This window comes from Gambusia affinis, linkage group LG14 (assembly GCF_019740435.1).
Source record: "Gambusia affinis linkage group LG14, SWU_Gaff_1.0, whole genome shotgun sequence".
NCBI lineage: Eukaryota > Metazoa > Chordata > Actinopteri > Cyprinodontiformes > Poeciliidae > Gambusia > Gambusia affinis.
The window spans coordinates 18,848,710-18,859,817 of record NC_057881.1 but is presented as its reverse complement, the minus strand read 5'-3'; the positions used below and the strand labels follow the sequence as shown (position 1 = coordinate 18,859,817).

Genomic DNA, 11,108 nt, shown 5'->3' with positions numbered 1-11,108 from the left:
GCAAATTTACTGACATCCAGTGGCAGAAAGACCAGGGTGCAATAATAATATTTTTTTAAAAATCCATATTTCACAGTCATCTTAAGTCTTTTGCATATATAAAATATATGTATAAGTTCTTCTATTTTTTTCTTTCTTTTTTTTTTTTTTTTAAATATTACTACCTTTGGCTTCAATTACACACACATTTCACACATTAAACGAAGTTTAGCCGTAAGAAACACTGACAAGTAGAATTTACCGACACACGGCGTATGAACCACATTACCCAAGATGCTTCAGGATTCTTCCAGTACTTGGCTTTCCAATCACGTGACAGTTAACTATGGCTTCCTTCTCGTAGTGACAGAGGCTTACTGTTGACAACAAGCCAATATTAAAGATTTATTCATTTACTTGCCTTTTTTCCACACAATTTGGATTCACAATGCAGAAGATAAAGTCCCTTATGGCCCGCCAGGTGAGAAAAACCATGCCTTTATACAAGGACCAGCCGGTCGTTTGTATCTGGCAGCTAACCTAGCTAACTGGCTAATTTGACAGCTCATCGTGTGGCATTTAACAGGCGGGGTAATACGGGACAAACTAAGCATTGTCACCTAGTTCTATGAAGGTTTAGACTTACTATTTTGTATAAAGAATAGTCTTTTTTCCCTCTGGAGGAACACTAGACGTTCAATCCGCAAAAACACACCTGCACACAACACTTGCCCATAACAACAATGAATTATGGGTGGCTGAGGAAGGTCTCAGTTTGCACAAAAAGTAATGTTAGCTTGAGTAATTTTTAGGACACAACAGAGCATATCGCTGTCAGTAATCTGCACCGTCAGTTCCACTTTTTTTGTGTGTGTTCAGTAGTGTCATGCTAGCCGTATGAGAAAGGGGAGCGGGCTGCACGGAGAGAAAACATTAATTAAAGGTTTATGGTGTTTTTTGTTTTTGTTTGTTTTTGTGACAGGGCCTCAAAAGCCCCCAGGAGAGCATGGCTGATCTGAGTCCAGTGGAGAACCTGAGGATCCCGAGCACGGTAAGCTTTTTGTGAAACATGATAGAGCAGTATATGTTATGGTTAAAGCTAAAACAAAAACCATCTGTAATGTCTTTGTTGTCCAAGAAAGAAAACATGAAATGCAATTTGTGAATTCACAAATGTGCTGAAAGGTTGTTTACAAATTCATTAGAAATGCATCAATTCATGGATACTTACAACAAAAGTTCCATCATCCCTTCTAATATTTTGTAATGGCATTTGAAAAAAACTCTTTCAACATGTTATTACAATTCGTTGACAAAAAATGCATACACATTTTCTTATTTCTGTCATGTAAAAACCAATCACTTTGCTGTATTTTATTGGGATTTTTGTAACAGACCAACACACCATAACAATGAAATGCAGGGAGTGAACTGTATTTTTATTTATTCTTGAACAGTCAGACTCAAATATTTTGCTACCTCAATGAGACTGTCCTCTTGGGGTGTGCTGTGGTGGCGTAGGGGATAGTGCGACCCACGTTTGGAGGCCCTGAGTCAATGCGGCCGTCGTGGGTTCAAATCCCGGATCCGGCGATATTTGCCGCATGTCTTCCTCCCTTTCCTGTCAGCCCACTTTCATATAAGGGACACTAGAGCCCACAAAAGACCCCCTGGAGGGGAGGAGAAAAAAAAGAGACTGTCCTCTATTTAGCATTCATCTTCAAATCAGTTCTGATCAGCTCTCTTTTTCCTGCTGAAAAAAAAGCATGCTGCCAATACAGTTGTTCACAGTTTGGATGATGATGTGCTGTGTTGATTTGCTGGTATTCAACATTCTTTCATGTCAGCCAAAAAGGTTAACTTTGTTTTCATCTGATCAGAGCACCTTATGTTCTTCACTTTCACAATTATGAGGTCTATCACATAAAATCCTACAAAAATACATTGTTTTTTTTAAGGTTGTAGCTTAGAAAAAAATGTAGAAAATATTAAACTAGATGGTTTTGCAAGGCAATGTAAGAGACTTCCCGTATACCAAATTTATTTTTAAGTAAGACTTCCTCCTTGCCAAAAAAGCAAAGAAAACCTTTATGTTTCTCATTAAACTATCATGTATTCTCTCATGAGGAATAAAATGTTTTCTAAATCATTATACAGTTTCATGTATATAGTGATTAGTCCAAAGGTAAAGTTTATGATAAGAGTTGAGTTAGCTTTTGCTATATCATTTCATTATTTTGCCAAGTAGCCATTAAAATGTCCTCAGTCATGCTTTGTCACAGGAAGCATTTCTTATTCACGCACCAAAATAACAAGACCACACACTATCTCTTTATAATGTACAATTACTTCAATATACCTCAATGCACTGCCAGCTCCTAGCTATGCCGCCCTTCTTAGTAATGTGACTGATGTGACAATCTGGAAGCTGACACCACAAAGGCACCACAAACCTATGATATAAACAGAAACCTTCCATAAAGAAATATAAATACTGTACATCCAAACTATATTTCTGAGTTATTATCGCGGCGTAATAAGTCATCTGACAGTTTTGATTGTGTCTCTGTTGTGTTGGTGGCCTGAATGGTTTAAAGAGCTGCTTTTATGTTCAGTTCCATCTCAACCCTAACAGACATAAATATGCAGTAAATGAATCGATTTTCAATCAGTTTTTTGCACCAAAGACTTCATAATAATAAACACGTTTTCACTTAGGTTCTGTAAGAGCCATATGAATGAAATAAGTAATTATTGATATGATAGGAGCACGCGACTTTGACACTTAGGTGGTGGGTGTGCCGATGTGGGAGTGACGTCATCAAGTATGAATGGGAAGCTTACTGGCCTGCTGGTTTGTGTGTATGAGGAAACGGTGAGCGGGTTGGTCAGTCCTTGCAAAGTTTTGAGCATAATAATCAAAATGGACTAAATCGATAAATGTGACAGAACAAAGAAGTGGTTTGGAGCTAATTGATACACGGACAGATGAGATTCCCCGAGTTAACCCAATACGGCCCTTTACCATAATTAGTTTGTCGTGTTTTTAATAATAAAACGTGTTTATTATTATGAAGTCTTTGGTGCAAAAAACTGATTGAAAATCGATTCATTTACTGCATATTTATGTCTGTTAAGGTTGAGATGGAACTGAACATAAAAGCAGCTCTTTAAACCATTTAGCTAACCAACACAACAGCGACACAATCAAAACTGTCAGATGACTTATTACGCCGCGATAATAACTCAGAAATATAGTTTGGATGTACAGTATTTATATTTCTTTCCTACTTACGGAAGGTTTCTGTTTATATCATAGGTTTGTGGTGCCTTTGTATTCTAAAGAAAGATATAAAACTTCAGATATTTCACAACGAGATATTAACATTCATGGAAAAACCTTACATAACCTTATATTAAATCAGAAAGTACGGCGGCCACCGTAAGAAAGTCTTACAGTATTCAATTATGCCGCATAACTGATCAGTACAGTTTTGCGAGGGAACGGAAAAGAAAAAAAAATCCCCATGTCCCCTAGGGGGCTCCGTAGTTATGTAAACACCTGACAGACTTTTTAAAAAAAGTTATTGATATATAAAATGAAATGGTTGATGTTGCTGCATGACTGAAAGGAAAACATTATTTAGCTGTAATCATAGCTACAATAAAAGAGACGGTAGTTTCTGAAGTAATATTTGTTTACTTTCATTAGGTGCTTAGTGTCAGGTGGCTTGGCCAAACTGGAAATGCAGAAACCAAACACTGTTTTGAGTGTAGATGTTATCACACCTGCTTTGTTTGGCCTCGGTGTTGTGAAGCAGCTTCGCATAATGAACAAGAATATAATGGTCAGCATTCTGCATGGATGTTTGGCCAATGTGACCTGAACAAAGGAAAATGTGGTTTTTAAAAGATGATTCCCTGAGTGCAATAATTGCCATAACGTGTATGTGATAACTAACGAGTATTTTACATTAAGTAATTTTGACCCAGTCTGCAGATTTGTTGTAAGACAGCCAAATTGGAGGGTTTAAATTCAAGGTTTTAGTCGTTTTGTCTTGTACGTCCACAGAATGTCTTCTTAAAGTCTCGTGACGATGTTGTTTTTTTTTTTTTGGGCGGGGGCAATTTGTGAGATTGACTTTTTATTTGCCCATTCTTTTTTGTATTGTGGCATCATGAACACTGACATTAAGTAAGGTAACAGAAGCTTGCTGAAAATATTAAAGGTTCTTTGTGACTTACCGGAAGAGTCATCAGTCGTCTGCTTCATGTTGTCCGACTGGGGATATTTCCTTGACTCAGTTTTTCAGAAAGAAATCAGGCTTTGTTGTGGCTGGTGAAATTTAACCTGACTATTCAAAATATGTGGTTTATCAGTAAACACATGGTTTGAATAAAGAGGACCTACAGGTTTTCCAAATCGGGCCAAGTTGTTTTGAATATTTTCTCGTTCAAAAAAATAAAATCATAATTTCACTGAATATATATTTATATATTTGTAGTAAGTATCCCCAGGCTTATGTATGTTTATATTACATATGTTTATTACATTGTTTGCACTGCTTTGGAGCTGGCTTTAATCTCAGTGTACATGTGTTCAGCGACAAACAATAAATTCTTACTGAAGCTTTACAAAAAATCGAAAATGAAGAAAATCCTGGCGTCAAATCCCTTTTCTCAGCAATATATGTGACATGAGCCATTGGTCAATCTGTTTCATGTTCTGACTTCACTTACTTTAACACTTGATGCCTCAGCTTACAAAAAAATGAAACATCCTTCCTGTATGTTAGAGAATAATACATTACTGTCAAGCTGAGGAAGTCTGTGACCTAGCATGTGCAGTAGAGGGAGGCCAGTGGACTTGATTTTTACATGGTACTATTGTACCAAAACTGGAGCCTTTCATGGGTTTCCAACCATTTTGTTCATGATTTGAATCATTTATCACCTTCCAGGAGCCGGCTGCTGCATGTGGCAGGCTGAGAGCCAGAAATCCTAGAGCTGATGATTGATAGATGATGCTGTTGAGTCGCTGTAAGGACTCAAGTTTGAGAATTTGATAGACAGTTATACACCTTGAGTGCGTGTTGCACTGTTTTAAACCGGATGTACCGCAGCTACTTGTTTTGATAAAACAATCAGTTCAGCAGTATTATGAGCTAATGTCTTTTGGTCATTTTCGAAAATTTTTCATTTTCTTTGTGATTTAACTGTCCACAGCTGTTAGAACCGATTGTGAAAAGTTTTCAAAAAAATCTCTAGCTTCTTACTGCATAAAATTAACACTTGCGTATGTGTGTGTGTATATGTATATATATGTGTGTGTTTATATAGCACTTGGTCTTCTCGTAACATTTCACAACATTTAACTGTTCCTCTAGCCATCTATATGTCAGAGCAGTGGGTTATCTTTTATGCTCTCTTATTTTTTGGTCCACTACTGAGAGAGCCTTCGAGAAAGGTTTATTTTGGACTGTGTGCAACCTTATCTATGTTTATTTTACCATGGGTTTTGAATAATTATACTGTTGAAAGTCCCAGTGATTGCACACATTCAGTTTACAACTGAGCTTCTGAAAATCTTATTTAAAATCTACTAGTATTTCAAAGATTGAATAATAACATGCACTCCGTTTCAAGGGCATTTAACAAGACAGCGTCTAAATCCTGGTATTTTTTTATCAAATGCACACAATTAGATTTCAGATGGCAGGTCAGGAAACGGCATTATTCTTGTATCAAACTGGCTGGCAAGATAGTTTCTAAAGGTTGCCATGGGGACTTGGTGACATCTGGATACTTCTCCTTTGTTTTGATAATCTTGCCTTGTTTGCAACAGTTTCAGTTGTTTCAAGCATGCTCATTACTCCTCTGTATATAAGTGCCAGTTTGGGCAAGAAGCTACTTTCTTGAAGCCCTTTTATGTGCTAGGAAGATCAACACACTCTCATTGTTCCTATTTTTTCTAATATCTTGTTTATGTGCTTGACTTAAAGTCAAATTGAAAATAACACGAGTTTTATTTTTCTCCTTATCTGTACGAAGAATGTAAATATTTGTGTTTTAATTAATATATTCTGCCAGAAAGTGGGAAGTTTCTGTGTTGTGCTTATATTGCGAAATACACTGGCGTGCTGAGGGGAAAAAAATACAAATGTTTTTAATTTCTATATCTACTCATGGTGTCGCTGAGAGACATGATAGTTATAGCAGCTTGAACTCTAGTGTAATCTGAGTTCATGCAGTTACCAGTAGCCGCCAGGAGGGGTCAGTCTTTCTATGTGTAATACACATCGATAACAAGACACTTGGAACCATTTAATTATCCATATTAAGCAGCTTATGTATTAAATATTTTTTTACCACTCTTTGAATGGTTGAACATTTAATGAACATAAATCATATTCCTGATGATGCTAATTTAAATTGTGTGAGTTTTCTAAAACAAAAACAAAAAAAAATGTTGAATTGGGCGGAAGACGTGTTTATAGTGTACAAACGTGTATTATCACGTCTCAGATAATGTGTGATTATACATTCAAGAGCCAGCCTGTCCACTGACGCAGACTGTAAAATGACAACATCACAGTGTTCAATCTTGTCAGGTCAATGAGAGACGGCGCTAAATGGAACATATGAAAGACATGCGCTTCCAAGCGAGATTTTGATATTGTTATCCTTTAAATCAGCAGCCGCCCGCCGGTTTGGGCCCCAAATTGAGCCGTCTGCTGTGTCTATAGCAGACGGAAACATAAACCCAGTTAGCCTAAGATACATATTCAGCAGTGATTTCGGTGATTAGGCCTTTAATTTGTTTACCTTCTTCTTTTCCTCTCTCGGTGCATCTTGTGACGTCCTATTTGTTTGTGCTTCCTTTTGTAGCAAGCGGGGCCCTTTTTCAATCCCCTCTCTCTCCAATAAAACGTCCACTTTGACTCTATTGTAAAGCTTGTTAAACATTCTGCACTTAGGATGCAAATAGATTTCCATTTTCTGCAATGAGATGACGAATTCATTAATTTGGCGAAAAGAGGGGTGGGGGGACTGATGGAGAAGGATGGTTTGTTTGTCCCTCATCCTTCAATGTGAAATTTGATCAAAACATCTCAGCGGGTTCCTGTTTGGGGTTTTTCACTGGCCGTGCAGGGGTGTCTGTTTTGTGTTATTTCTGCAGCTCGCAGAAGGGAAGGTAGGGAATTATTTAACTCGGCGTAGCCTCACGATGAGTCATTCTCTCAAAGGTGTTTCAGCTTTTGCAGCTATGAGACTGAGAGTGGGGAGGGGATGAAGGGAAGCAGTGTCGCACAGCAGAAGTTAATTTCCCAAACTAAACGTGAACTAACTTCACAGTTAACACACAACCATTGTCCTTCTCTCACTCCTCCTCTTCTTCCTTACCTTATGCACAGAGTGACTCATCCATCCTGCCCTTCAATCTTTTCTTTCTCTCTTTTACACTTTCCCTCTATTTTGAGCTGATTTTTCCACCCACCCGTTTGGTAGCCGAGCATATTCTCCCGTTTCTCTCCTCACTCTCTCCTCCCCCTGGGATTCTGGTTGGCTCCATTTTTACCTGATTCAAACATAGCAACATGCACCTGAGGGCTTCTGCACACACAACAATAGATAATCTGATGGTTCATTTTAATCCTCCTCCGTTGCCCTGTATAAGAAAATCCATTTATAGAAGAGTAACAGGGACTTCGGAGGTGGAAAACAGTGAACTAGATGATGCTATGTATTACAGCGGAAAATGAAATTACATGCATTGTGGTGTAGAAATGGCAACCAGCTTGAAGCAGATTTAAATACTTGGATGCCCTGTTGATGCATGCTTATTGTCGTTAACAGTTATTTTTTGTTAACGTGCTGTTTCATGCAAAAATCATAACTTTTATGGATGCATTGATTGCGTTTCTCCTGTATTTATGCACTTTCAAGTAATTTTAACCCCTTGACCTGTTTGTTATGTTGGTGCATGTTAATGTTCTGAAAGTTAAAGATTGTGCTTCAGGTTATTACAGATATAAAGCTTCCTTCCACTTAATATGTAAGTGTATGCAAAAGTACCTGAACTCCTCCATGTTTTGTCATATTACATCCTTGAAGTTCAGGATATTTTCTTGGCCCTTTGTGTTACACAATAAAAATTGCACAGTGTGTTAATCAATGAGGGTCTGATGTTTCTCAGGGATAGCAGTCATTTTTTTTCTGCTCCCCGTTTCTCCTTGGCCTTTGACCAGTAATACAGGTGCAGGCTTCACTCAAAACCTGTGTTTAATGTTTTTTTTAACCCTTTTTTGCCACTCCTTGGACTTCCCTTTCTGCTGTTCTGACTTCTTCCTGCCTTTTGTTTCACCTTCAACTTTTCCCAAAACTTATCTGCATGTTTTTCTCATCATGTCTACCTTCCTGTAATTGCTGTTCCCTGTGGCAAGTTTGCTTCTTGTAGTTTATTCTCTTTTTTTTTTGTTTGTGCGTTTTGTTTGTGAAAAATGTAGAAATAGAAGCGTCACCAAAGCTTCAGTGAAGAACGTCTTTTTACAGCTCTCTCCCTTCCTGTTTCCGTCTCTTCATATGTCCTCCAGGAGGAGTTGCGGGAGCTGAGGCAGCAGCCCATCGACCCCCAAGCGGAGCAGGAAATCATCGACAGCATCGAAGAGATCTACTTCTCCAACGACTCCTTCGACATGGTGCGGCACGAACTGGAGGTCAGTCGCTCCGCGATCGTGTTATCGCGTAAACGAGTCCCACTCTGTTCAAAACAATGAGACTGGCTCCTCAATCGACCGCCTACTTTTTTATTTTTTCAGGATAACAATTGCATCAAAGCTCTCCACATTTCAGCAACTTTAATAACAGTAGCATCGCATATCAAATAGGAATAAATATGTTCTGCCGCTGCTCATTGAGCCACATCTGACTGGCAGGAGTAAAAGTTCTTTCTTACCTGAGCTGCGTGCACATCACCCAGGTCCGGATTGATGGATTGCATCCACGCAACACAAGAAAGGCGTGAAATCTCATTAGATTTATCTTGGTATTGCTACACCATCCGAAATGAGACTTTCAGTCAAGAGGAAAGTAATTACCTCTCATGCTTTGAGCCATGGATTTGTAATATCTTCTTCTTTTCTCTAGCAATGTTTGTTTGCTGTTTACCAAAAAAGATCCTCTTCCATCTTGACTAATCTGATTTATGATCTAACAATGTGTATTTACTGAATAAACTCTTCTTTTTCTTGAGTAAAGATTCAAAGTTACCTTTAGTCTCAGCAGCTGAAAAACCTTCAATTCTTTGAGATGCATAGTTCTTTCAGAATTTGAGACGAGAGAGAAGATGAAATCCCTGTTTTGGTCCGGCGCAGGAAAAGAAAAAAGATTATTGAAAGAAAGTCAGAATAATCTTGCATAGGAAAACACCAACATGTCTCTTAAAAAGACGTGTTTGCTTTTTACCGCAGAAGACCCTGAGAAACTGTATTTACTGACTAAATTTATTTTCTAATTTAAATATGTGAATCATCTTTAGTCTCGACAACTAAAAAAGTTTAAACATCTTTTAAATTCATGGTGGGATATGTAAAAAAACAAAAAAAAACAAAAGACTCTTATGAGGTAGATTGCCTCTTTTAAGTTATATCCAATTCCTTTCTAGTTAAATGCTCAGTTGGGTTATAGGCTGGATGCCGCCTTGCAAATGTGAGAAGGGTTTCGGTAATTGGTTTACGGACACAGAAGCTTTGGCTGTTGTTGTATTGGAGGATGCAAGGTAAATATTCATTGCGGTTTAATGTTTGTCTGTGTTTCCTGTTATTATAGAAGCTCCCACCTGAGCTGAACCTTCAGGGATTGGAAGAGTACAGAGACAAACTCAAGAGACAGCAGGCTGCAGTAAGTGTCTACTCTCACTAGTAGAAGCGCACAGGCAAGAATCCAACCTCTGGAAGATTTGCTATTATTACTTGCATTTATTTTGTTGCCATCGATTCAATGCGTAACCTTTTTTTGGCCTTGCAGTAATATTTCATTCAGAGGATGTAGAAGTAGGGAGGTAAAATTGACCAAACTTATTTTGCCATGAAATTAAACACCAATTATGAGGCCTTTGCTCACCTTAAATCTGCAGAAAATGATGACTTCAGGACCTTATTAAGCAGACCCCGTGGTTTACAGTCAGGAGCACAGAAGTGAAGAGTTCTGTGTCCCATAGAGGAACATGTTTTGGTGTAAAATATACGTATCAACTCCGGAACAAAGGAAAACAACTTTGTCAGCCACTCAGAGAGGAAGAAGCCATAAACCCAAAAGCAACATAAAAAGTCAAATGGCAGTTTGCACTCAGGAGTAAGGAGTGATCTTTACTCTGTTTGGATGTTAGACTGTAAGTATTTGGCTTTATGCAGTGTGTTTTAATATTTGTTTTTAGCTGTGTGTTGAGATTAATTATATGTAAAACTAAATGTAACAGTGTTTTGTTGACAGTTCTGTTTTAGGTACTAAAGAGAAAAATGGACAATAAAAAAAAAGACATATGAAAACAACAGGTCCAGCGAAAACTGTGCTGACGTCACCTTAATTTTCATTTTATTACTCTGGAAAGCCGGAGTAATAAAAACTGCTCCCATCTCGTCACACTGCCCTCCTGTGCTGGCATTAATTTTGAAATAATGAAACAATAAAGCATCTGAAGAAAAAGCTCCCTAAAAGCTCTTCTTTTCATTTTGATAGATTTAAATGTTCTTTTGCTCCATCTTGTCATCTAAAATTAGCTTTATATCGTAAAGGCCTGCCACACCTCTCCACAGCAAGATATATCTTGTTGGGTGCATTTGACTTGAAAGGCTCTTTGACAGCTCCAAAAATATGGTTATTTTCTATACATAGAGTAGTATAGGGAGGACTAAATGGTATATCATGGTTTGCACTCTGTATAAATTCACCTGTTTGTTCCTTTAGTTTTGTCTCTGGTTTTTCTTCCTCAGCTGGATCATTTTCATAAAACCCTTTATGCAGAGGTCATTTAGTTATTTGGAGTTTCACAAAGCTGACTTGCTAAATGTTTTGTTTTCATAGAAGCATATGGAAGACCAGCACTTTCACAAACCAACATAGATGCTATC

General features: G+C 37.9%; 1 protein-coding gene across 2 annotated transcripts in view; it reads left to right on the top strand.

Annotated features, from left to right (window-relative positions):
• The first annotated feature begins 287 nt into the window (after nucleotides 1-287).
• Nucleotides 288-11,108, top strand: part of vps50 (VPS50 EARP/GARPII complex subunit) — a 107,493-nt gene continuing 96,672 nt past the window's right edge. Inside the window, exons 1-4 of one of the 2 annotated variants that reach the window (XM_044138321.1) lie at nucleotides 288-460; nucleotides 962-1,030; nucleotides 8,574-8,696; nucleotides 9,808-9,879. In XM_044138321.1, coding sequence (XP_043994256.1) covers nucleotides 428-460; nucleotides 962-1,030; nucleotides 8,574-8,696; nucleotides 9,808-9,879 — 297 coding nt within the window. In that variant the 5' untranslated portion in view covers nucleotides 288-427. The remainder of the gene's footprint in view (nucleotides 461-961; nucleotides 1,031-8,573; nucleotides 8,697-9,807; nucleotides 9,880-11,108) is intronic. The other variant, XM_044138322.1, reaches the window with a different exon arrangement.